General features: G+C 51.9%; 1 protein-coding gene across 3 annotated transcripts; it reads left to right on the top strand.

The window, feature by feature from the left end:
• Window positions 1-175: 175 nt before the first annotated feature.
• ADAP2 (ArfGAP with dual PH domains 2) lies at window positions 176-25,911 on the top strand. Of its 3 annotated transcripts, none has more exons than XM_037069939.1 (12): window positions 177-362; window positions 1,165-1,295; window positions 3,203-3,294; window positions 7,424-7,503; window positions 8,378-8,490; window positions 16,489-16,635; window positions 18,542-18,625; window positions 21,442-21,504; window positions 22,710-22,784; window positions 23,733-23,961; window positions 24,932-25,383; window positions 25,659-25,911. In XM_037069939.1, the coding sequence occupies exons 1-11, from the start codon at window positions 269-271 to the stop codon at window positions 24,964-24,966; spliced, it is 1,143 nt and encodes a 380-aa protein (XP_036925834.1). In that variant the 5' UTR covers window positions 177-268; the 3' UTR covers window positions 24,967-25,383; window positions 25,659-25,911. The 3 variants fall into 3 exon arrangements, with proteins under 3 accessions (XP_036925835.1, XP_036925834.1, XP_036925833.1); XM_037069938.1 differs by having other exon boundaries at window positions 22,707-22,784; XM_037069940.1 differs by lacking the exon at window positions 23,733-23,961 and having other exon boundaries at window positions 176-362; window positions 22,707-22,784.
• The last annotated feature ends 715 nt before the right edge of the window (window positions 25,912-26,626 follow it).

Here is a 26,626-nt window from a genome sequence, read left to right as displayed (position 1 = left end):
TGGATCCCGAGCCCGTGTGACTCCGAGTGCGGCGCTCAGGTTCCTCCCCGCCCGGCTCGCCCGCCGGGCTGGGAGTGGAGTCCGAGGAGCTCGCAGAGCCCGCAGACTGCCGGACGCGGCGGGGGCGGAGCGGGAAGTCCTGGAGGGGCGGGGCCGCGGAGGCTAGGACAGAGCGGAGACGCTGCAGCTCGGTCCCCCTTCACCTGCCCGGCGAGCGCACGGACCATGGGCGGCCAGGCTGAGCCCCGCTGAGCCCGCCGCGCGGGCCATGGGCGACCGCGAGCGCAACAAGAAGCGGCTGCTGGAGCTGCTGCGGGCGGCGGGCACCGGCAACGCGCACTGCGCCGACTGCAGCGCCGCGGGTAAGGGCGCGGGCAACCTGGGACGCGGAGCCAGACCCCGGCCCTCCAGACCCTTCCCGTCCTCCCAGACCGGGTCCCACCCCGGGCCCCCCGCAGAACCCGGGTGTGACCCTCCGACACCTTCGGAGCCAGATCGTGGATTTCGAACCCGCGCTGCTGGCCGCCCCCACCCCCACCCCGCTCCTCCTGGCTCTGGACCCCCGCTTGCCTTCGGGGACCCCGTGCCTCACCAGCCTGCTCACTTCCCCAGCCGGACACCCTGCCCGCCCGGACCTCGGTCCCTGACGCCACTTCCCACACCCTCGGTCCTTGACATCCCACACCCCCAGGGGCCTCACACCTCGCTCCGGAGCCCCCTGACCGAGCAGCACCCCGGCCCCCAGGCGCCCCTGGTGGGAAATGTCAGATTCGCGTGGGAGTGTCTCCTGGCAGTCTAGGAGCCAGACTTCCCCACCTGCAGCTCCCCAGACAGGCACCTCGGTGCCGGTCCCTCCGGCCTTCTTCCCCTCTCGGTTCCCTGGAGGCTTGTCGCTTGCGCCCGCCTCGGCCTCTTGCCAGCATTCCCAGAACTCCTTCCAAGATCTTTATCCCGGTCTCCAACGTGCCGTGGCCGTGGCCGGTGGGATGCTGGTATTCTTAGTTCACCCCAGGTGGGGGACACCAGGAGAGAAGGGTTCCCAGCATCGGCAGAGCTGGACATCGCCCCAGGAACCAAACACTGCCTCTCCCAGTGTCCCCAGTCCAGCTCTGCTTTCCTCGCCCCGCTCTCCACCAGTCCGGCTCCTGCCCTCTCGCCCCGCAGATCCTGACTGGGCGTCTTACAAGCTGGGCATCTTCATCTGTCTGAACTGCTCCGGTGTGCACCGAAACTTCCCAGACATCAGCAAAGTTAAATCCGTGAGACTTGACTTCTGGGACGACAGTACTGTGGAGGTAGCAAGGGGCACACGTGGAGAGCCTGGGAACAGCAGAGCTGGGGTGGAGGGAGTGGGTAGGGCGCTCCCATTTTACAGGGAAGGAAACTAAGGCCCAGAGAGGGGCACCAACTAGGGAAAGAGAACACAGCCTGTTGGAGCTGTGGCTTAGACAGAGGCCCTGAGTTCAAATCATAGCTTTATCACTTGTTTATTTACAAACTGTGAGGCTGAGCTCGTTATTGAAACCGAGTTGTGGACCCTCAGTTTCCACATCTGTATTATGAGGATACTACTACCCCCCCATCACAGGGCTGCTGTAAGGATTAAATGAAGGCTCCAGGCAGATACAAAGTAAGTAGTCAGTTAACAGCTGCCGTTCTCATTGGCTGAAGTCCTGGACTGGAGCAGGAGCCTTCCTATTCAAGTGTCCTGAGTCTATTCTCTCCTTCCAGTCCCCCTAGCCAGGATCTATGGAGATGGTGGGCACTTGCAGCCCAGACGAAAATACCCGTTTGGCCAGAAAACCTTCAGAGCGCAGGCAGTTCTAAACGATGCTGGTTGGCTGAGGATGTCAAGGGCTGCTGGGGAAGCAGGCCCAGGGTCTCTGAGTGCCCACTCTGTGCTAGGCTACTGGGTTAGATGCTTTACTCATTCATTCAACACCTAGTTACTGAAGGCCTACCATGTGCTGGGTATGGGAAGAGAGCATTGAGCAAGATAAAATCTCTGCCCACATGAAGCTTACATTCTAATGTAGAAGGACAGGAAATCAGCGAACCAGCACATAAACCCAAAGGCTATTTATTTGTATCTTTTTTTATTTATATTTTTTCTTGATCACTGTATCCTTTTTTTTTTTAAAGATTTTATTTATTTTTAGACAGAGGCGAAGGGAGGGAGAAAAAGAGGGAGAAAAGCATCAATGTGTGGTTGCCTTTCATGTGCCCCCACTGGGGACCTGGCCCACAACCCAGGCATATGCCTGACTGGGAATCAGTGACCCTTTGGTTCTCAGGCCAACACTCAGTCCTCTGAGCCACACCAGCCAGGGCTTATTCGTACCCTTTAACTCCCCTGTTACATTTTCTTCAGTTTTGCAGGTGAGACCCCTGAAGCTCAGGGGTTGAGTATTGCCAAAGAGTCACTCCCACTCCATGAAACGGGTGGCACATCTGGGATGTGAGCCGCTCTGCTGGGGTCCAAAGCCCATGTAAAGGCTGCGATACAACCCAGTGGTCCACGGGGAGGAGGAGAGCAGGGTTTACCCTATCAACCCAGTGTATTTTGCCCACACTGCCCTCACCCCAGATGCCACTGCTGTCACTGAATGCCAACTGTTGGTCACGGCCACTCTTGATACACATGCTTCTGGGCCTCTCAGGTGTCAAAGGCCCCAGTGGTAATATTGAACTAGTACTCTATGGGGCCAGCATTGGCTTCCACCCTTCACCTACATGTACCATCTGCACACTTGCAGGGCTGTTGCTGGGGGTCCTGGCCATGTGTGGAGGGGTGGGAGGAAGAACATGAGCTTTGGAGTTAGGCCTGGGTTCAAATTCCAACTCTCCACTTACTGGCTGTGTCACCTTGGGTAAGCCACTTAACCTCTCTGAGCCTCAGTTTCCTCATCTCTAAAACAGGGAACGTCATATTGAAATGGTTAAGGGGGTCAAGTGAACTAAAGTGTGGGAACTGTAATATGCTCTGCCTCTGCGAGGCACAGTTGTAACAGCACCTCATCGCTCCAGGCTGGGGCTTTCCAGTAGCCTGGTGACAGCCTGAAGGGAAGTGTCAGACTCCTCCAGGACTGTCTTCTGACTCAGCATAGGAGCCAGTGAAAACAGTGGCCTTCTGGGCAGACCCTGGTTTCATTTCACATTTTTCAAGTTCTAATATTACCATCAAGTTGCTATTGTTTTGCAGTTTATGTCCCACAACGGGAACCTCCGTGTGAAGGCCAAGTACGAAGCCAAAGTCCCTGCTTTCTATTACATCCCCCAGGCCAGCGACTGCCTGTGAGTGCCTGATTTCCTGGTCCCAATCTTTGTCTCTCTCCCCTGTGGACCTGGTCAGCGGGTAGATCCGGGAAAGAGCTTGGTGCTGTCATGGAGAACACACAAGGCCTAGTTTAAACCCTTTTCTGTCTTCATTGTGTGGGCTGCCATTACCACCCTCTGGGACTCAGTCTTCTCTTCTTCTTTTCTTTTCTTTTCTCTTCTCTTCTTTTCTCACCTAAGGACATTTTTTCATTGTTTTTTAGAGACAGGAAGGGAGAGAGAAACATTGATGCAAGGAAGAAGCAGCGATTGGTTGTCTCCTGTACTGACTGGGGATTGCATGTGGCTGGACAGGGGATGAACCTGCAACCTAGGCTTGTGCCCTGAGTGGGAATTGAACCGTAACCTTTCGGTTATGGGATGACGCCCCAGCCAACTGAGCCAAACCAGCTAGGGTGGGACTCAGTTTTCAAAGCTATGAAATGGGACATTTTCTCTATTATCTGCCCCATTTGCCTCTGTTGTTCTCACAGGTGGTGGCTAACTTGATAGAGAAGAGAAATGCTGGTGTTTGGCAGTATGAATGTATTCCAGCTACTTCCTGTGGAGTGTTATGCTTAGGGCTGTCCCAAAGCAGCTGCCTGGGCCCCAGATCCCTAAATAATAACCATAAGAAAATAGGTTGCTAATATTTCTTGAGTTTTTCCTATATACCAGGCCCTGCGCTACATAATTATGTGCATTAATTTGTTTAATTCTCTCAACTACCCTATGAGATAAATATTGCTATTATCCCCCATGATATTGGTCAAAAACCTGAGGCTTATAGAGACAAAGTTGGAACTAGCCCATCTGACACCGGGGCCTGGGTGACTGATCCAAGGCATTGGGAAAATCCAATATAATGGAGGTGGGGAGAGGGCAGGGTGGGGGCTGTGGATCTGTGAAGTAGCAGGAGGGTTCAGTTCCCCTGGAGGCGAAGGGTCAGTGTGACGCTGGTACCTGTTGACCCCAAACCTCTGAAGATTGCCTCAGCCTGAACCTCTGCCCCAGGGACTCAGCCTCATGGCTAGGGCTGCTAGACAGTGACTAGCCCTCTGGGCAGACTGGGGCGTGGATTTCAGGAAGCAGGCCGCATCTCAGCTACCACATCTTCTGGCCTCAGCAGGGTGCTCTTGGACAATGCACACACTAACAACCATACCTAGTGGCCCCTGAATGGCGGCCAAGGCACGGCTTTTGACTCAAAAGACCTCAGTTTTGTTCTCCAAGTCGACCATGACCTAACCTCGAGGAGGTCGACCAGGTACCAAACCTCTCTGATTTGCGGCATCCTCACCTCTGAAATCGAGGTAATGATGACATCAGAGCATGGCAGTGGATTAAAGATGATTTATGTGAAAATCTCATAAGCCACAGGAAATGCTAGTTTTAATTCATTTCTCAGTGTCGGCTTCAGAATTCTGCCTCCCTGGCCCAGCTGAGGGATGTGCCAGGCTCAACTCCAGAGGGCCTGGTCATCTTATTTTTTGAAATTTTAAAATGTATTTATTGATTTGGAGAGAACAAGAGGAAAGCAGAGAGAGAAAAAATCAATTTGTTATTCCACTTGTTTATGCATTCTTGGCTTATTCTTGCATGGGGTGCCCTGACCGGAGATCGAACCTGCAACCTTGGCATATCAGGACAATGCTCTAACCGACTGAGTTACCCAGCCAGGACCTAGGACCTAATCATCTTGCCCCTCCTTTGTCACTCAACCCTGTGCTCCAACCGGAAGGGAACAAGCACTTGGTGAGCGGGGCTATGTGCTAGCTGGGCTATTATGTGCGGGGCTTTGCCCATGCTACACAGATGACTTGTCATGATTCCAACGACAGCCCTGCACTTTAACCCCTTTTAGCTGAATATTAATGGCCTCCACCCTCTAGTTCTAAAAGTCCTCCAAATTCAGCCCTGGCTGGTGTGCTCAGTGGATTGAGCGCTGGCCTGCAAATCGAAAAGATCACCAGTTCAAATCCCAGTCTAGGGCACATGCCTGGGTTGCAGCCCCAGGTTCCCAGAGGGGGGCGCATGAGAGTCAACCACACGTTGTTTTTCTCCCTCTCTCTCTCCCTCCCTTCTCCTCTTTCTAAAAATAAATGAACAGAATCTTTTTAAAAAAATTAAGTGAAATAAAAATGAAAGTCCGCCACATTCCTGACCTCCGAGGACCAGGACTGGGGCCTCAGCCTCCATTCCCTCTCACAGCCCTGTGGCTCGGGGCTCCACGGTGGGCTTGGTGACTCTCCTCGGTGTCCTGGGTGAGGACTGTGCCTTAGATAGGGCTCTTTGTTTTTGCTGGTTTGTTTCGGTTGTCAAATGATCTGTAGTTGAAGTATTTCCCTTTGCGGTTTTTAACGGGCCATGCATTCCACCGCACCGCTGCTGGCGTCACCACTGACGTCACCTCTGACGTCACGAGGGGCGGCCATCCACAGCTCAGCCCATGGACTGGGCAGCCCCCAGGACCTCTGTAATGCTTTCAGAGAGTTCTCTAGCTAAAGATCAGGGCCGCATCTGTCAGGCAGTGTCAACGACCTTGTCAAAAGCTGTATTTCCGCCATGCTTAATGTTTCTTTCTGTCTCGGGTGGTTCTCTGAGGTCTTTGATGACCAGGACAGAGGCCGGAGGCACTGCCTCAGTCTGGGCCCGGCTGTCCTGATGGTCAGTTTCACTGTGGTCCTCAGACCCTTCCCATCCCCCGTTCCTTGGGCGATGTCATCACCAACCTGTTCTGGAGACAGACCCAGGGTGCCGAGCTTGGGGGCCAGGGCAGAGGTGGCACTGACTTCCCCACCGGTGCACCTCAGGTGTACGGCTTCGACCTTGTTGGGGTCGAGCTTTGGCGTCATGGCGGAGGCCGCTGGTGTCGGAGGAACCAGGGGTCAGAACGACCAAGGAAGTTGCACCTAAGCCTCCTTCAGGCCCAAAGCCAAAGAGCTAGATAGGACTCTTGATTGAAAGTGACAGAAACCCCCTTAAAACCGGCTTAGGAACAGGATGTTATGGGTTCTGGGGATCCTGTGCAGGAAGGACAGAGGTGGAGTCACTCCCTGAAGGACAAGCGGAGACAGACACTGTCAGGCGGCTCACACCCGCCTGGCTCTCCATCTTGTTTCCGTCCCTCTGCTGGGGGGAAGGCCGCCTCTGGCTCCTGCTCCAGCTCCCAGCTTACCTCCACAGAGGGCTTCTGATTCCTGCCTCTTTAGGTTTTGCTCCTTTTGATCCACACAGCCCTGGGCAGGGCTCCGACTGACCAGTTTGGGCCAGTGCCCTGCTCTAGGTCACTCCTTGTGGTTGTGGGGCTGAGGTCATATAAACCTTGGAACATTTACCTAGAAATTGCAAGAAAGTAGCAAATAATTGAATTAAGTCCGTGGTTTTTCTGGAGGATCATGGAAGACAATACCCGATTGGGCTAACATCAACTACTTACTATGTGTCGAGCATGGTACTAGGCCCTTTACATACATTTAAACCTACTCTACAGAGTCCTTGGCCTATTCCCCCAAGTTCAGAGGAGTTAAGTGACTCGTTCTTGGTCACACAACAGATAAATGGTAGAGTGGGACCAGGTCCCAGCTGGTTGGACCCCAAGACCACCTCTCTGTCCAGTGTAGCATGCCCAGAGTTCACGAGCAGGCCACAGGGAGAGGCTGTTGGGCTCTCCAGGGTTACGCTAGGAGCTTGCAGGCAGAGGGAGCAGGAGATGACCCAGAGGAGCTGGAGTCTGTCTCACTGACCTAGAGGGCCGAGGCTCAGTGGGGATGGCCTGGTGGTTTTTGTGTAGGCCCCTGGGGGATACACTTCCCTCGCCCCAGGACACACTGGCAACGTCTGAAGATGTTTTTAAGTATCGCTAGAAAGGGAAAGCTCCTGGTATCCAGGGGGCAGAGGCCAGGGGTGCTGCCAAGCATCCTGCAAAGCATAGGACGGCCCCCACAACAGGGCTACCCAGCCCCAAAGCTGAGTGAGAGCCACTGCGGAGCCTGAGCAGGCAGGAGGGCCGCTGCTGTGCTGCTCCCACCCTCAGCTGCAGGGCCCTCGAGCACCTCTGTGGCCAGGGTGCATCGGACCCAGCTGACCAGAGCCTCTCTCTTTTCAGGGTCTTAAAGGAGCAGTGGATTCGAGCTAAGTATGAGAGACAAGAATTTATGGCCGATGGGAAAAGCATCTCCCCCTCAGGTACAGTTCATTTTCATCATCTGAGGTCTGGGTTCCAGCGAGTCCTGGGAAACACGGCGCCTATTAGGAGCGAGGTCCTGCTGAGAGGTAGCTGCTGCTCTCACTCCAGCCCCAGAGGCCTGGGTGTGGGTTTCTCTGCCTCTGAAGCAACAGCACCTTAGTCGGTGGGGTTTTATGGCCCGAGTGCACAAGAAGCGTATTTGTCTCGGGCCCTTTGCAGGGCCCTACGTGTGTAGAGTCTTAGTCTAAGTTGCAGGAAGACTCACCTACTAGGACCACACGCCTGTTCCCGGCTCATGTGGCCCCTGGTGTGGCACAGGCTCCGGAAGGCTCCTGGGCTGGCATTCAGCCTCCTCTCTGCCTCCTTCTGCCTCATCGGGGGCCCTGGGCCTGTGGCAGTGTCTGCCCCGCTGCTCTCTGCTTCTAAGCTGACACCAACCCAGAGAGCCAAGTGCACAAAACCCCTCCTCGGGGACCAGAGGCAGCCGGTGCTTGAATCCCCTGCCTACCAGGAGCACATGTCTGAAAGCCACTCATTATTCTGGCCCTCTGAAGAGCGTCACTAGGGTGGGGTCAGTGTGAAGTCACCAGTACAATTTCTCAGTACCCAGCCTACGTAAGCATTCACTGTGTTTTCTTAAGAAATAGCCAAGGAAGAAAAGTTGGGAGGAGTCCAACTGAAATCATAACATGTTGCAAATGTAGCCCCAGGTAGGACCCCCATGCCCTGCACCTGAAATAGCCAAGTTGGATTTGAGATGTTTGAGCAGCAGGTGGGCAGTTATTTTTACCCTGAGACCCTACAAATCTTGCGAGCTGCCTGTTTGTCTCAAGGCCATGGGTGTTCACTCCGTCTCGTTCCTTGGTGGCAAAGGTAACCGCGAAGGGTTCCTGTGGAAGCGGGGGAAGGACAACGCGCAGTTCCTGAGAAGGAGGTTTGTCCTCTTGGCCAGAGAAGGCCTTCTGAAGTACTACACCAAGGAAGAGGTAAGAGGCCGGACCCGTGAGGGCTCTCCTCCCTGGGCACCGGGCTGTCGCCCCGCTCAGGTCTGCATTTCAATCAGCGGTGCCTTGTCTTGTGGGGGATCTCAGCTCCTGGGGGTCAGGCACCACATGCTGGTTTTCCTTGGTTATCCAATCAGCCCAGTCCACTGAGAACACACCCTCTGTTCACTGAGAATGGGCTTAGTCTGGTCGTGATGGATGAAGCCTTTGATGATCTCTTGATTCTACTTCGTTTCTTCATACACTCAAGGCGTATTTATTGAGTGCCTACTACATGCTAACATTACTGTAGGCACTGGGCATACAGCAGTGAACTAAACCAAGCTCCTGTTCTCTTGGAGCTTCCATGCTAGTGTCATCAAAACCTGCATCAGTAGGTGATATATCAGGTGTCAGTGAGTTCTGAGAAGTAAAACAAAAGGGTGCAGGGTTGGAGGGTGCTGGGAGTGTGGTGGCCAGGGTGCAAACGCATGGTGGTCAGGGAAGGCCTCCCTGATGCCGTCGGGGCAGAGGACCCGGAAGCATGAGTGAGTTATGCAGCTGCGTGGGGAAAGGAGGTCATGGGAACAGTATGTACAGAAGCCCCGAGGGGGTCCTGACCAGCACATCCACCTGTGTGCTGATTAGAAACAATGACCCTTCTGAGGAGGCGCAGCCCCCAGGACCCCCATCTAGACAAGCAGAAGCCTGGATTCCAGTTCTCACGTGCCTGCTCAGTTGGGGTGTTTTTGTTCCGTGCACACTGCTCACTGTGTGCCACAGCCCCGGCCTGAGCTGCAAGGGTTTGGTGGGTGTTCCAGGGCATCGAGTTGGGCAGAGTTGCTGGGCAAGGAAAGGGTGGGGGGAGGGGAGCTCACCCAGGGGAGGACCAAGCTGGCCACTGGAAGACTTGTGTTGTTTTCTGGAACCATTTATTGAGACATAAATTCACACACCATACAATTGACCCAGTTAAAAGTGTACAGTTAGTGGCTTTTAGTAATTTACAGAACAGTGCCACTATCGCTGCAATCTATTTTAGAACAGTTTTGTAACCACAAAAAGAAACCTCACACCAGTTAACTAACTGCAGTCCTTCATTTCACCCCACCCCTTAGCGCTAGGCAACCACCCATCTACTTTCTATCCCTGTGGATTTGCCTCTCTGGACATTTCCTATAAATGGAATCACACGGCATGTGGTCTTTTGTAACAGACGTCCTTCATTTAGCGTTGTGTTTCTGAGGTCCGTTCGTCTGGTAGCGTGTGTCAGTATCGCATTCCTTTCTGCTCCACTGCACGGATGCCTCACATTTCCTCTGTGCCTCCATCAGCTGGTGGACCTTTGGGCTCTTTCCACTTTTCAACGAGCGTGAATGATGCTGTCGTGAACATTCACATACAAGGGTTCGTGTGCATGCGTCTTTTCATTTTTCTTAGGTATATACTTAGGAGTAGACTTGCTGGTCAGGTGGTAACTATGTTTAATTTTTTGAGGAATTGCCGCATAGTTTTCCAAAGTGACTGCTTCATTTTATATTCCCACCAGCAAGGTATGAAGGCTCCGATTTCTCCACATCTTCACCAACACTTATTATTGTGTGTTTTTAGTGGGTGTAATGTCATTGCGATTTTGATTTATGTTTACTTGATGGCTAATGATGTTGAGCATTTTTTTTTCATCTGCTTGTTGGCCATTTCTTCTTTGTAGTCATGCCCATTCAGATCCTTTCCCCCTATTTTAATTAGGTCATTTGCCATTTTATTTTTGAGTTGTAATAGCTCTTTATTCTAGATGTAAATTCTTTATTGGATGTATAATTTACTAAAAATTTAGGCTTTTGTATTTGACTCTGAGGGGGAAGCCACAGGAGGGTATTGAGCAAAGAAGTGATATAATTTGACTTAAACTTTTTGAAAGGGGCACTCTAGCCGCTGCTGGATGAAGTTGGGGCAGGAAGGAGGCAAGAGTAAACGCAGAAAACCAGTGAGGAAGCTACTGCGATAATCAAAGGGAGGAATGATGGGTTAGACCAGGATGGGGACGGACGAGGTGGTTAGCAGTGGTCACATTCTGCATATATTTTGGAAGTAGAGCCAATAGGATTTACTGGACTGGATGTGGGTGGGGGGGAGTAAGAGGCATCAAGGATGATTCTCAGATTTGACCCCGTACCTTACAAGGATAGATTTGCGGCTCGGCTCAATGGCAAAGACTTAGCTCCCTGAGGGGATGATGGAGAGCCCTTTTCCATTTGAGATGCTCGCTCGTCATCCCAGTGGAGACGCTGAGAGAGGAGGTGGACAGAGGAGTCTGAGCTTTGAGGAGAGTGTGCAGCTGGAGTCAGCAGCCTGGAACCTGGTGTAGCCAGGCGCGGGGCCAGGATCACCCAGGCAGGGGTGCGGTTGGATAGGGAAAGACGTCTGAGGACTGAGTATGTTAGTTATCTGTTGCTGAGTGACAAACCACCGTACAACTTAGAGGCTTAAAGTGTCCATTTATTATTTCCCACAGACCTGTGGGTCAGGAATTAGGGCAGGCCGTGGCTGCTCGGTGCCCTCCCTGTGGGTCCGCTGGGGCCCTCGCCCTGCTGCATTTAGCTGGCGGTTGGGCTGGGCTACCAGGCCCAGGAAGCCTGCACCCACTAGTCTGGTGCTTTGGTTGCCCTGTGGGGCCTCTGTCTCTCTGTGTGGTTGTTTCTCACTCAGGAGTCCGGCCTGAGCTTCTTTACAGCCTGGTGTCTGTCCTCCTGATAGTAAATGGGGGTGCTCCGGGTGCTTATAGGCTGGTCCAGGAACTGGCTTCTGTTGGTCAAAGCAAGTCATGCAGCTGGCCCCAGTTCAAGGGGAGGGGATATCGATTCCCCTCTTGATGGGTAGAGTGGCGTGGGCACCCTGGGAAGGAAGGAGTTGGTGAGGGTCGTGTTTGGAGGTTATTTACCACCCTGAGCCCTGGGACAACCCAGTATTTAGAGGACAGAACGAGGAGACATTTCCAGCAGGGAGAATGTGAAGGAGTGGCCAACATAGTGAGAGCAGGATGAGCTCTGAGCACTTTAGTCTTCACTCCACTCTGCTTCCCGCATGTAGAAGTCGCTGTACATTTCCCCAGTTGCTTTCATGGATAGACCAGTGCAATGCCGGACGGCCTGTCCCCCGTGGCAGCTATCTGGGGCCGAGTGAATGACGACAGGGGTGAAGAGGATTGGTCCTCTGAGTGAGAGCAGGGATTTCTTCTCTGTCTGCAATTTAGACCCCTGGAAACTGTTGCAGATACAAGAGGCGGGAAGAGACAGCAGTGCTGTGAATCAGGAGGGGTCGCTGAACCCTAGCAGCTGCTGGGAGCGGGTCCCTAAGAACATCACATCCTTGGTTGGGAAAAGTTGATTTGTTTCTCAGTCCTAAGCCAGTTCAGTCTAAAACAGTCTAAAAATAACATGAGTCGCCTTTGTTCTTTTTTACTTCTTTCCCAAAAGGGAAATTTTTAAAAAATCCTTACCCAAGGATATGTTTATTGATTTTAGAGAGGAAGAGAGAGAGAGAGAAAGAGAGAAATACTAATGTGAGAAACATCCATTGGTTGCCTCCCATCCGCACCCCAACCGCAACCTAGGTCTGTGCCCTGACCCAGGGTCGAACCTGCAACCTTTTAGTGTACTTACCAGCGCTCCAGCCGACGGAGCCACCCAGCCAGCGCCCAAAAGGGAAATGTTTTAAATTATGAAAGTAACTCACTTCTGTGTAAAAACGCGAGGTAATAAACAAAAGTAACTAAAGGATAAAGAAAGTGAGACTCAGCATAACATATCTCAGCATATATATCTGAGAATATATCTCAGCATAACAAAATGTTAATACCCAGAACACACACCAAAAAAAAAAACCCCTACAAATCAAGAAAGAAAAAAAACAATCCATTAGAGAAATGGCAAAGGAAATGGACTGGCAGTTCAGAGAAAAGGAAGCCAAAAGGCCTGCTAAGTAAAAGAAGAGACACTCAGTGTCTCTGACAGTCGGGGGATGCAGCTTAAAACCACACTGAGGTGCGCCGCACACTCACCATATGGCTAAAGTTAAAAAGGCTGGCACCACCAGCTGTCGGCAAGGATGTCGGGAAACTGAAACTCTCACGCATTGCTGGTGGGACCTGAAATAATACAACTTCGTTGGAAAACTATCTGGAATATTTTTTAAAGATTTAATTCATTTATTTTTAGAGAGAGGGGAAGGGAGGGAGAAAGGGAGGGAGAGAAGCTTCGATCCGTTGCCTCTCACATGCCCCCAGCCGGGGACCTGGCCCTCAACCTGGGCATGTGCCTTGAGAGGGAATGGAACTGGTGACCTTCTGGTGCAGGCTGGTACTCAGTCCACTGAGCCACACCAGCCAGGGCACAACTTGGCAATTTTTAATAAAGTTAAATATACACCTAACCATGTAACCCAGCCATTCCACTCCTCAGTACTTACTGGAGAGGATCAAAAACACGTCCACAGGCAATTTGGCCCTGGCCAGGTGGTCAGTTGGTCAGTGCACCGCTCCACCACACTGAGGCTGCAGGTTCCATCCCCCATCAGGGCATATGCAAGGGTCAATCACTGGTAAGTGGAACAGCAAATCTCACCCTCCTTCCCTCTCTCTCTCTTTCTAAAAATCATTGAATAAAGATTTATGTGCACAGATATTCACAGAAGCTTTATTTGTAATAGTCAAAACCTGGAAAGAACCCAAATGTCCATCCACAGCTGCGTGAATAAACAAATTGTATGTAGTCCATCCATCAAATGGAATATTACTCAGCAATAACAAGGGGCAAAGTACTAAAAATGCAGTGATGTGGATTAAGCTGAAAACATTACTCTGAGCAAAAGAGGCCTTACGCAAGAATGTGTGCTACGTACTTTCATGTATGTGAAATTCTGCAGCGAGCAAGACTGCTCTGTGCCAATGGGAGGGACGTGAGTAGCAGCTGCCTGGGGACAGGTGGGGTGGGCGGGCTTGGCTGCAAAGGGCCAGGAGGGAACTCTTCTGGAATGAGAGTGATGTTCCATGCCTTGATTAGGGTGGTGGTTACAAGGTCATGTAGGCTTGTCACAAATCAAACTTTACTCTTAAAATGGGTACCACTTATTGTTTATCAATTGTACCTCAACGTAGTTGATTAAATGAAAACAGCGAGATCCAATTTCAAACCCATCATATTGGCAAAAATGTTAGAAATTTGCTCTGTCAAGTGTTAGTGAGGAGAGGGGACAAGGGGAATGCTTCAATGTCATTTTTGGATGTAAAAGCTTTGAAAATCTTGGCTTGAGGAGACATTCATTGATCCTAGGGAGGGGGAAGAGAGAGAGAGAGAGAGAAGCATCGATTGGTTGCCCCTCGTATGCACCCTGACCAGAGACCAAACACCAAACCCAGGCATGTGCCCTGACCAAGAATCGAACCTGTGACCTTTTGGTGCATGGGATGATGCTCCAACCAGCCGAGCCACACTGGCCAAGGCTGTGGATATAAATATTGCCATTCAGCAAATCACTTGGCAATTTCCAGTAAGTCAAAGGTATATGCACTCGTGACCTAGCAATTCCGTTCCTAAGTATACACCGTGACCTAGAAAAATGCTCACATACGTATGCAAGGGACACATGCTGGCTGCAGCAAGAAATAAAAAGCAATCTCAGTATCTGTCAGCAGCAAAAGTCGATGACTTCTGGTGTAGTCATTTACAGGCGCAAACTAGGTTGGTCTACCTCAACATGAATAATGGAGACACCTGTATTTGAACAACAATTAAAAAAAAAGAAAATAAAAAATATCAGAACGACACGAATAGAACTAAAATATATTATGTTGAGTCATAAATGCAAGACATAGAATGAGCCTTACAGTACGATCCCATTTATGTGAATTAGAGCCCCATAAACACTACCTGTTGTTTGCGGATGTGGGGATGTGTGTGTAAAAGCAGAAAAAGTGAACTGGAAGAACAAACGTCTAACTCAGGACAACGAATGGCTGCAGGGAGTGGAGGACGAGACAGGGGCGGGATGAGAAATAGTGGAGAGATTTGGCTTTATTAGTGATACCATATTTCTTTTTAAAATATGGACATTTTTAATTTTCACTTTTAGAGCAAGGGGGAGGAAGGGAGAAAGAAAGAGAGAAACACTGATTGGTTGCCTCTCTTATGAGCCCCAACCTGGGACCAAACCTGCAACCTAGGCAGGTGACCTGCCCAGGAATAGAACCTGTGACCTTTCAGTCTGCAGGACAAAGCCCGGCCAACTGAGCCACACTGGCCAGGGTGGTGTTGTATTCCTTTTAATAAAAGGGACAATACTGACAAAATTAGATAAATTTAAATTTTTTTAGTATTTTTCATAGTAAATATTTTAATAGAAAAGTCTTCCAGTAATCTTTCAAGAAGCCCATTGTTAAGGGTGTTAGTGTAGGGCCCTGGCCAGGTTGCTCAGTTGGTTGAAGAGTCCCCCTGATGCACCAAGGTCGCAGGTTCGATCTCCAGTCAGGGCACATACAGGAATCAAACAATGAATGCATCAGTCGGTGGGACAACAAACTGATGTTTCCCTCTCTCTCTCTCTCAAATCAATAAATAAAAATTAAAGAAAAAGAGTGTTAGTATAAATCTGTCTATACTTTTTAGGGCATATTCATATATATAGGTTGTATATGTAAATATATGTGTGTAATATACATATATACTATGTCTATATAATATATACTATGAGTGTACATCACATATACATTATATACTGTATATATACATATTTTCCTCTGTGTGTATAATTTTTGTTTTAGTAGGTTCCTACTATAGATCCTTTCTGGGACTTGGTATTTTTCATGGATATCATGGACATTTTTCCATATTAGTAATATTGATGTAATTGAAGTAATTTTACATATGTGATGTAAATTTTTTTTTAATTTTGTTGTATTTCGTTGTGTGGATGTAACATGATTTACTTATTTAACTCGTTATCACTAATGGACATTTAAATAATTTCCTTTTTTTACTGTTATAAGCAACACGGCAATAAGCATCTTTTCACATACGTGTTTGTGAAGTAACACAATTACTTCCTCGGATTCTCACATGCGGAATTGTGAGTCACAGCAAACTACTTCATGTTTTAATAAATAGGACCAAATTCCTCTCTAGAAAAGACAGCCCAACAGAACTTTCTCCAGCAGCGGGAATGTTCTTTGTCTGCCCCGTTCCACACCCTCGCCACCGGCCGCAGGGGCTGAGTAAGGAACCGAAGTTTTATCTTTACTGAATTTCAATTTTAATAGCCACATGGGTTAACGGCTAACACAGCTCTACAGTGCTTGTATAATTTTTTTCTCTCATCAGTTATGAAGGGAAGCATTTTTTCCTCTTCCCTTCTCAGCATTAATCGGTGATTGAATGGAACCCTGAGGACAGAGAGCACCCTGCGTCTGCTTTTATGTGCTGTGTTTTGTTGATTTGGTTCGGAAAAAGTGCTACGGCTAAAAAGCTTGCGAAGTCCTGAGTTAAGGCTTCCTGAGCCCCGTTCCAGCTCAGAGAGGCCAATCTGATTAAGCAGGATGGCGGGGTGGCTGAATACAGGGCAGCAGTACATCTGTGTGTCTTGTTTGTAAATACAGATTTTATTTATTTAGTTTTAGAGGTGGGGAAGGGAGGGAGAAAGAGGGAGAGAAACATCAATGTGCAAGAGAAATATTGATCGATTGCTTCTCACATGCCCCGGACCAGGGACCTGGCCTGCAACCCAGGCACCTGCCCTGACTGGGAACCGAACCAGTGACCTTTCAGTTTGCAGGACAACACCCAGCCCACTGGGCCACACCAGGTCAGGCATCCATGTGTCTTGATATCAGAGCAAGAACATTTAAAACACATGAAAAGTTACAAACTGGTTTTCTGTCTGCACTAAGACCTTGGTGAGGGTGATAAGAACTCACCCTGGCATCTTGAGTATCCATTTCCTCTCTTCCAGGGTAAAGGCCCCAAAGCTGTCATCAACATCAAGGACTTGAATGCCACCTTCCAGACAGAGAAGATAGGGAACCCCCATGGGCTGCAGATCACCTACCGGAGAGAGGGCCACATTAGGAACCTGTTTGTGTATCACGAGAGCGGCAAGGTGAGACGTCGGCCCCAGCTCAGCACCCAGGCTCTGCGGGCCCAGTTCACCAGTCCCTGCCGCTTCCCGTTTGCCTACACCTACTGTCACCTTCTGGTCAGGGACAGAGGTGTGAGGAAGGCAGAGTGAGATCAGAGGGAGGAACCTGGCACATGCTCTGGGCGTGTCTGGACAGTGCACATTCACTAGGGTAGGTGATCTCAAAGGCGACAGCTGTAAGGCTGTGGCAAAGAGGAAAACCTGTATAGAGGATGAAACAAACGAGCAAAACTTCAGGAGCCAGACAAATGTGAATGCAGTTTGGAGTTGGTCCCAAGTTCACGGGCTTGTGACTGGAGAGACCTCCAACGCGAGGGCCTTCCCAGGGTCTCCCTGGGATGGCCCCATTCTGTTAGTGCCTGGGACACAAGGAGGTTCTTCACTCCCAGGACAGGAGAGCTCACCACTCGGAACACCAGGCCTGCATGCCCAGCCTGTGAGAGACAAAGGGTAATCGTGTTTCATTCCTTCCAAACCACATCCAGATGAGCTTCTCAATCGCCAGGTTCCAGGTTACGTCAAAGTGCAACACTACAGCAATTTGAACAAGTCTTTCTTCCTCCAAATTCCTGGGGGAAAGAATCTGATAAGCCCAGTCCAGCCTCTGCACTGGTTCAGCCACGATCCAGTTGCCGTGGCCAAGAAGGGGCGGGATAACAGCAGCCCATGTGGCTGCCGCTGTGGGTGCATGGTGGGTGGGTGAGAATGCACGGGGGCAGTTCTCATAGAAGCAGAGCTTGGGCTACAAAGATCTGTTACAACATCTACCCTAACCTTCAGGATGAGGAGGATGTTCTAGGTAACAGGTATGTGTGGGGCAGGGGGAGCAAGGTAGGTGAGGCATAGCTCCGGGAGGGGGGAGTATGCACTGGGACGGCAAATGCCCTTGTATTGAAGGAGCTCAGAGGACAGAGTAAGTCCTACTGAAGAGCTTAGATTCTCTAATTTGCAAGTAGGAGATCACTCGGACCCTAGGAGGTGCAGGGGCATGGGGACCACCTGGACGGACAAACGGAGGCAGAGCCAGCTAGAGCAGCTGTTCACCTGCCAGGAGGTGGGGGTGGCCCACGCTGCCAGGGGTGTGTTCTCCCCACAGCAGAAGGTGCCGTCAGCTGTGGCCTAGGTTGCACTCCAGGCAAGGAGCAGCCCCACTGGAGAAGCACCCCCAGGTGCACATGCCCCCACCTGAAAACCGGTCTTTGACATCAAGTGTGTCCTGCTGACCAGCATCACGTCTTCTGAGAGATTGTTAGGAATGCAGAATCTCAGGCTCCGCCCCACACCCACTGAATCCATATTTGTGTTGTTGTTTAAGATTTTATTTATTTATCTTTAGAGGGGAAGGGAAGGAGAGAGGGAGAAAAATATTAATGTGTGGTTGCCTCTTGTGTGTCCCCTGCTGGGAACTGGCCCGCAACCCAGGCATGTGCCCTGACTGGGAATCAAACCATGGTTGTGTGGTTCACAGGCCTGTGCTCAACCCACTGAGCTACGCCAGCCAGGGCCTGTATTTGCGTTGTAATGAGATCCTCAGGCGGTTCCTGCACCCGGGAGAAAAGGTCAAGGGCTGTCCTAGGCCACTGTGTAACTCTCATGCAGTTTACCGTGGTCCTTCCCCATGACTCTGGGGTCTCCCTGTCAGTGGCTTTCCACCTGCTCAGGTGGGCCTCCCCCCACCCTCGGGCTCTGGCCTTGGCCCCCCAGATGCCTGTGGTCAGCCCATAGGCCCCTGAGTGGCACTGGGATGTGTGCACGTGCTGAGTGTGTGTGCCCAGACGTAATGACACAGACAGCTTCCTGCTGTCACTCTCAGTTCCCCCACTCATCTGATTGGCTGTCCGTGTGTCCTTCGTGTTTGTCTCTGCAGGAGATAGTGGACTGGTTCAATGCCCTCCGCGCAGCCCGTCTGCAGTACCTGAAAATGGCCTTCCCTGAGCTCCCAGAGCCTGAGGTGAGCTAAAAGTGGACTCCAGCTTCCGAGTCTCCTCTCTGCCACCTCCTCTCCTTGTCTGCTGACCTCGAGGACACTCAGAGGCCAGGCCAGGCTAGGTTGGTTTGTAGGCAAGACCTTGAAACTGGGGGTTGGGTACTTCAGAGGGAAATCAAAGACTTCCTCTTGGGGAGGCTAGGGGACTGTGGCCTCACACACGGTGAGGTGGCCCCCAAAAGGCAGTTGAGGCTCTCCCCTTCAGGGTGCCGGGCATCACCCACCATGTCAAAAGGCTCAGGATTTGGGCATTTCTTCCTGACGTATTCCCCTTCTAAAAGGTACAAATAATTCTCACCGTACTGCTTACAAAGTGCTTTAGAGCCCGTTTTATCTCCTAATTCCTTTTAGCTGGCAATCCTGAAGCAGGCAGTTAGGTGGAGTGATTATTCCCATTTTACCGATGAGAAACTGAGTCCCAGGAAGGTCAAGTGGATACCAGTGGTCGTTTTCCTGCTCCCACCCCCACCTTTGCCCTTTTGGATTCTGGTCTCGTGAAGGTGGTGGGACCTTCTTCCTTACAGTTCTAGCAGGAACAGCCTGCCGTTCATGGCCCAGGTAGTGCTGAGCCTGGGAATGTCATGGTCATTGTCTTCAGATGGCGGGGGCATCCACATCCATCTCTCAGGCTTGGCTTGGCTGGGGAAGCCAACAGAGTCAGGCAGAGGATGCTGCCTCGAGGCCGGCGCTCTTGTGGATGCTCTGCTGTTAACTTGCCGTGTGACCAGTTCAGGTCACCTCACCTCTCTGCATGTGTTTCCAGATCTGTAAGGTGGTGGTTGATCTGGGTTGTCCTCAGGGGCCCTTACAGCTTTGAGGTGCTATGATCTGGTGACGGTTTTAGGCCCTCCTCTAAGAGGATTTTGTAAGTGATGGGGGTGGAGAGACCATGTTAATCCTGGGACTGTCTTATTCCAAACTGTTCGGTCCTCCTCAGAAGCCTGCATGCTCCTTCCTTCCGAAGTTTGCAGGCAGCCAGGTGCCTGGATGGGGCCACTGCAGGCCAGTGGAGCACTGAGACAGCACCTCTGCGAACGTGGTCCCAGCCGGCCGAGGGCAGGGTGTTGTAGTCTGCAGAGTCAGCACCCAGGGCTGGGGAAGGCATGTTCCGGGCGGGGGGGGGGGGGGGGGGGGGGGAAATGCTGACTGCTGACTGGAGAGGACAGGAGGGCAAAGTGCAGATGCTCAGCCGCATTATCTGGGCCAGCTCTCCAACTTGCTGACCCCTGCAGAAAAAAATTGGTGTTTGGCCAACATCCTTACTGTCCTCTTGCCTCCCTCATCTGCCTCGTTACCCCTCCTCTACCCCCAGTCTCCTCCCTGCCAGCCTCTCTCCCCGGTCCTTCCTCCTTTTCTGTCTATGTGAGGTCCTGGGCAATTACTCAGGTCTGGTTCAAGCTTAGGGATCCAGATGCCAGAAACCCAGGGAGCCCTGGTGGTGGTGGTGGTGGTAGCGGGACGGGGGGGTGGGGGGGTGCAGTGTTCCAGAGCTAAGGAACAAATGGACTCTGCAGCCAGAGAAGCTGATGTTACCTAGGGCAAGTCATCTCACCTCTCTGAGCCTGTTTGCTCATCTGTCGCCAAGGTGACGATGCATACCTGTACCTCGAGGGGCTATTGTGGGAAACGAGTGAGCCGAGGCAGCTGAGGCACAGTAAACAGTGCTGCACCCTCATGCTTTTCCTTCTCCCAGTCCTCTCCCTGGGCCTGGACCAGCCCTGCCTTGGCTTGGGTTATACTGTTGAGCAGTGGGGACTCTTTTTTCTCTGAATGATGGCCTTCGAGCCTACAGAACATGCTGTAGGGCAAGGGGAGCGGCACAGTTTGCATGTCTGGCTTTGGCTCACCGTTGTCTCGCTTTCAGACTTCCCGCTCCTGTTCCCCAGACCTGGCTCCCCCTTTGCCTCCTCCCTGGGCCCCGGGGCCCTGGAGCTCGCCCGCTGCTCTCACGAGGCTGGGCTGTCCTTGGCAGCTCTGGGCTTGGCCGGTCAACCTCCTGGAGCACAGGAGGCCAGCACCAGTCCCTGGAAGCCTCTCTGGGAATAGGATGGCGAGCTGGAAGGGACCCTGGAGGTCATCAAGTCATCCATGGAAACAGGCTCAGAGAGGCGAAAGGTGTGATCAAGGGAATGCAGCTAGTTGAGGTCAGAACTGGAGCTAGAACTCCTGGTGCAGAGCTTTCCCTACGTTCCTTCTGCTGTCTCCTCCTTGGGGTCCTGCGTCAGCATCCCCGCCAGTGGCCAGGTCTTGCCAGGGGACTAAGGGGAGGTGTGTTTATGCATTAGCGTGTAGTGGTGGGAGGACCACTAGTGTCTGTCCCGTGTCCGCCAACACTGGGTGTGAATCCCAGCGCTCCATCCCACCAGCAACGTGACCTCGGGAATATCCTCCACACTGTACCATTCGGTGAGGATGGTAAAACCCACCACCTCACAGGGCCTGATACACAATAGACCTACGGGAGACCTGGAAGCCAGAGGGTGTCCTCAGCGCCCTGTCTGTGCCCACCTCCTGGGCTCACCGAAGCATTCCTTAAACTAAGTCCTTAAACCAAGACTCGGCTATGCTGGGAAATCCTGCAAACATCTGGGGGCTGTCATCTGCCTCTGTTGAAATATTAAATTGCATCCATACCACATTCCAAATATAACCCTGTGAACCATGAGTATGCATCCTTCCCCATTCCACACTTCCCCTTTTGGGGGAAGCCAAGTTTAGTATGAAGCCCTGAACCCCTGGGGTGTGAGTCAGGGGCTCACTGTATGTCTCTCTTTCCCCAGCTCGTGCCCCTCATCACCAGGAACTACCTCAAACAAGGCTTCATGGAAAAGACCGGTCCAAAGGTACATTCTGCTGGTCCCCAGGGCACTTCCATGACCCCTGTCCCAGCGGGCAGTAGGGCCGGACTTGGGAGGCGGGACAATGAGGAACAGGAAGTAAACCGATGTGCGAGGTCCTGGGGTCCAGGACCCAGTGCTTAGCTGGCCGGTGTGACTGCAGGTGCCCCTCCCTCTCATTGGCATCCTCCCTCCTTATCCACACCACCACCCCCTTCTTTCCTCCTAACTCCCAGGAAAGCCTAGCAGAAAGGGACTCCTTGGGGGTTGGCTTTTGCCTTTTCCAGAACTGTGTGCACTGGCCTGGGGTCCCACTGGGACCGTCCACATGAGTCAGGGGCTAGAGATTAGTCTGCAGAAACACACCTACACCCCCATCTTGGGTGTCCACGTGGGCACGCCCCTCCCCAGCACAAACTCAGTCTCTGCTCTCATTTGCTAAACCCCTCCTGGCCCCCCAGGGGCTGCTGTTCCCACTTATCTATGAAGGAAAGGAAGCCTGGTGGCTTCTGTGTCTCCCACGGAGGATGGGGGATGGGGTGGAGGCTCCAAGTCAGAAGGCTGGCTGGACAGGGTGCCATAGTTGTAAGGAGAGGACGGGGAGGAGGAAGGAGGAGAAAAGGAAGGGACAAGCAGAGGGAGCTCCCTAAAACGACACCCAAAAGCGGCAGCATCTCAGTGCATTTTTTTGTTAAAGGTGGAATGTGTTGCCAGGATGGTTGTTAAGATGACCGGGAAAGGTAGCAATCAGTGTTAGCAGTCACTGTGAAAGGAAGCCTCATCTTGAAAACTAGTCAAAGGCTTGCAGGCTTTGTCTCCTTCTTTCAGCAGCCGGGGCACCCCCGTCCCGGGATTCTTGCTCACAGGCTTTCTTTGCCCTGACCTAGGTTAGACTTTGGCCAACGCCAGTGCTCTCAGCATTGTTGAGCAGGAGCCATTTCTGGTAGATCCCCAGCTTCCTTTTTCTGAGACTTCGTGTGCACAGTCTAAGAAAGAGGAAAGCGTCTCTTCCCACCCGCAGCCGCACCTGAAGGCAGCGGGGTGAAGCGGGCAGCGGTGAGGAGGCAGGCGGGGCCTTCAGAACTCCAGGGCCTCAGGGAGGGTGACTACCCAGGGACCGGCCTGTTCCCTGGGCTAGTGGAGGCTGGCCCTCTGACCCTGTGCTCCCCGGCTTGGCCAACCCTGGTACAAGGTTCCCTCTTTCGCAGCAGAGAGAACCTTTCAAGAAGAGGTGGTTTGCCCTGGACGCCCAGGAACGCAGGCTGCTCTACTACAAGCACCCGCTGGTAAGAGCCACTGCCGGCCCCTCCCCAGTTCACCGCCCCGCCCCCACCCCCCACCCACCCACCCACCCCCCGCCACAGAAGGAGGCGGGGCCAGTGTTGGTCAGGGGCTGTGGTGAAGCCACAGGGCTGGAGAGTCCTGGCAGGGGACGCCGTTCCACCTTTGCTTGTCTCTAAGGGGTCTCCTGGGCATCAGGCTACCTCTCCTCTCGCCTGCAGGAAGGCCTTTATGTTTATCCAGACGTAGTTCAATAGGTTGTTTCTTGTCCTCTAGTCTCCAGTTCTAAGCAGAAGGCTGGGAAGTGTAGTGGTTAGGAGTGTGGGCTCTAGAACTCAGCTGGCTGGGCCCTGGGTTCAGCCCTGTTGCTTTTGGTGCTGTGCCCCAGACAGAGTACTGAGTGCTCTTTGCCTCGGTTTCCTCCTCCGGAAAATAGGCTTAATAACAACGCCTTCCTGAGAGGTTCCTGAGAGGTTGCGTGAGGATTGTATGAGTTACTGCCTGTCGAGCCCTTGAATCCCTCCCTGCTGCACAGTGTGATCTCGTTTATAGTCACAGCCTTTCTTTTTTTTTTCAATTTTTTTAGTTTTTTTATTTGTTTATCTTTAGAGGGGAAGGAGAGAGGGAGAGAAACATCAATGTATGGTTGCCTTTCGTGCGTCCCCTGCTGGGAGTTGGCCTGCAGGGAACCAGCCTGCAACCCAGGCATGTGCCCTGACTGGTTCGCAGATCCTCTGGTTCGAAGGCTCGTGCTCAATCCACTGAGCTACGCCAGCCAGGGGCAATAGTCACAGCCTTTCAAATCCTGGGTCCCGCCCAGCAGAAATCCCCAGTTGGGACACGCCCCCCACCCCTGCCCTGCTTTCTAAAATAGAGCTAGGGGGCCATTGAGGACGCAGGTGCCCCTCCTCCCTGGGTGTGGCCTCTGATGACCACGTGTCCTCTGTTTTCAGGACGCCTTTGAGCTGGGCCAGGTGTTTCTCGGGAGCAAGGAGCAGGGGTACGAGGTGTACGAAGACCTGCCCAAGGGCATCCGAGGGAACCGCTGGAAAGCGGGCATCACCGTGGTCACCCCCGAGCGCAGATTCGTCTTCACCTGCCCCAGCGAGCGGGAGCAGCAGGAGTGGCTGGAGAGTTTTCGGGATGTGCTCTCCGGTCCCCTGACACCCCTCAACCTCCTCAGTAAGATGCAGGGCCTGGGGGCTGCTCTTCGGGTCGAAGGCAGGGGGCAGGCAGGGGCTTCTTCTCCTGGGCTCCTGGCTCCTGGCCACGCTTTTCCATTTTCTTCTCTTCCTGCCAAAGGAAAGTGCGGACAGTGTGCGTTGCTGCTGGGAAGCCCTCTCTGTCCACGCTAAGTTCCTCTTTCAGGAGCCCTTCCCCAGTAGCATCTGGAGGAGGTTGGCCCTGGCAGGGCCTGGTTAGATACCCTCTCCACTCTGCTGAGTCCAGGGCCCCAGCAGCCTCTGCCAGCCCCCTCCCCTAAGGCCCTCTTCCTGGGAAAAGAGCCTGTTATCATTAGCTCAGGTCACACCTGCTGGGCAGCTCCCAGGATTTTGGGTTCCTCCCCACTCACAGAGGGAAGGCTATTTTGGGGGCCCTTTTTTCTGGGTCCTCCCTTCTGTCTGCCCTCCTCCTGCTGCCCGCTTCACTCCAGATATGCCCCGGGTAGGCTTCCCTGTCTGCCAACAGCCCTGTGAATAAAAGGGAGACGTTCTGAGCTAGAGCAGGAGCCTGTTGGCTCAGGGCCCGGCTTCTGGGGCCCTAAGGAGAAGTTCTGTGTTTTGGAAAAGTATAGACTTAGCAAGTGACCCTACACGGCTCCCTGGGAGAAACCCTCGTGCCCTTTGAGTCTGACCAGTGTAAACACAAACTCTCCTCACTTTCCAAAATCTCAGAGCCAGTGCGCCTCTGAAACAGACTCAGAAGCTATTCCTGAAGCTCATCAGCGGCGCCTTCCCCTGGCGGCCTGTGTGTCCGCGTCTGTCTGTTTCTGTGTCTCACTCTCTGCTCTTCTCTTTGCCGAGTGTCCCCTCTGCCTCTCACCCTCTCAGTCCTTTTAAAATTGCGGCTCCCCATCCTCTGCTGTCCCTTTCCTCCTGTAGGACTGCACTGGCATGGCCACCCCCTCACCCCTCTTCTTTTCCCCTTGCAGCTGCATCAACAGAGAGTGGACACAGCAGCAGGTGACCCACTAGTGGATTGAGCAACGGGCTGGCCAGTAGCTACGGGAGCGCTCAGTGGGAAGGAGTGCTCAGCTCGGCCTTGGTTATGCAGCAGGAATGCCCTGCCATTGGCAGCCATCGCTGGCAATCGACTCTGCCAAGGCTAAAGTTTGGCCTTCACCCACCGGCTCCCTGGGCCTCACCTCTGCCCAGCCCTGGGGGCGGAGGTCTGGTACAGGAGGTCCTCAAGGCTCAGGACCTCCGCGGTGAAGGCGCTGCCATGGAAAGGACCCCACAGTGTGACACAAGTGGCATGCTTGTCCAGCATCCCCCCACCCCCCAAAAAGTTTAATCTGACTCCAACCATGAGGACATAGTCAGACAAGTCTGTGTTAGGGACATTCTGCAAAAGAACTGGCCTGGACTCTTGAACAATGTCCGTGTTGGTGTTGTTTTTAATTTAATTGTTCAAGTACAGTTTTCTGTCTTTTACTCCCATCCCAGCCCACCACCCCCAGTGTTCCCCACCTCCCTCCCATTTCCACCCCTGTTAGTTTTTGTCCATGTGTCCTTTATGCTTGTTCCTGTGAATCCTTCCCTTTCCCCCTGAAATTCCCTCCATTCTCCCCTCTGGTCCCTGTCTGCCTATTCTCTATTTTAGTGTCTTTGGTTATATTTTGCTTGCTTGTTTGTTTTGTTGTTTAGGTCAATGTCCAGGTTGTGACAGATAAAGTAGGTGGGAACTGTTGGAGATTGAAAGACACTAGAGAGCAACACCAGGCAATTTGTGATTCTCGATTGGACCCTGGGTTTTACAAGACAGCTATAAAGGACGTAAACTTGAGTATGGATGTATATCAGCAAATAGTGTGGCAAGACTGTGATGATTGTGTTTGCATAGGCCAGCGCTCTTGTTCTTAGGTCATATGTATTGAGGTGGTCAGGGTAAAATAAAAGTTTCCATTCACAACTGACTCTTGAATAGTTCAGCAAAAAATAAGTGTATGCGATCATGTATATGTATAGTGGCATACACATCTAGAAAGTGTATACATACATGTACTATATATATACCACATATGGAAGGTGGAATATATATATATATTGCACATATTTATATACAGGGGGAGAAAGAGAGTTGCTGTGCAAAATGGGAGCAGCTGATGAATGTACAGCAGTGATTTTCAAACTTGTTCATCTCCTTGCACATAAACTAATTACTAAAATTCTGCGGCATGCCAAGAGTGTATTTTTTGCCAGTCTGACAAAAAAGCACGTATCATTTGGATTCATTCACACCAGATAGCTATTGTGCTGGCCGTTGTTATTTTGTCATTTGACAATCTAAGGGGAAGATGTCAGTGCCCCTGACTGAAAAGTCAGGTGGTGCATGTTTGGGGGTTTATTGGGTTTTTTTTTTTTGGCTTCCAAGCTTTTTAATAACATAAAATCCATTTATTTGATCAATTTCACATAGCATCTTTGTATACCATGCAAGGGCAAGGCCCGTGAAAGGAAAGATGCTGTGCTTGGTCTCTTCGGGACCATGGTGCGCCAGATTCGGCTTAGACGGCGTTGCGTGTTTTGAATTCCTTTCGGCACATCAGTTGAAAATCGCTGATCTAGATGAAGTATAAATGGGTCTCTCTTGTCCTATTCGTGCAAACTTCCTACAGATTTAAAAG

This window comes from Sturnira hondurensis, unplaced genomic scaffold (assembly GCF_014824575.4).
Source record: "Sturnira hondurensis isolate 20B ecotype Veracruz unplaced genomic scaffold, ASM1482457v3 Scaffold0018728, whole genome shotgun sequence".
Taxonomy (NCBI): Eukaryota; Metazoa; Chordata; class Mammalia; order Chiroptera; family Phyllostomidae; genus Sturnira; species Sturnira hondurensis.
The sequence above is the reverse complement of the archived record's forward strand: the minus strand, read 5'-3'. Positions and strand labels throughout refer to the sequence as shown.

Bases quoted from the DNA above. Each gene is read 5' to 3' on its own strand.
- ADAP2 (XM_037069938.1), top strand. From the start codon at position 269: ATGGGCGACCGCGAGCGCAACAAGAAGCGGCTGCTGGAGCTGCTGCGG. The intron at 363-1,164 runs GTAAGGGCGCGG...CTCGCCCCGCAG, and splicing joins CGCCGACTGCAGCGCCGCGG to ATCCTGACTGGGCGTCTTAC. The intron at 22,785-23,732 runs GTAAGAGCCACT...CTCTGTTTTCAG, and splicing joins TCTACTACAAGCACCCGCTG to GACGCCTTTGAGCTGGGCCA.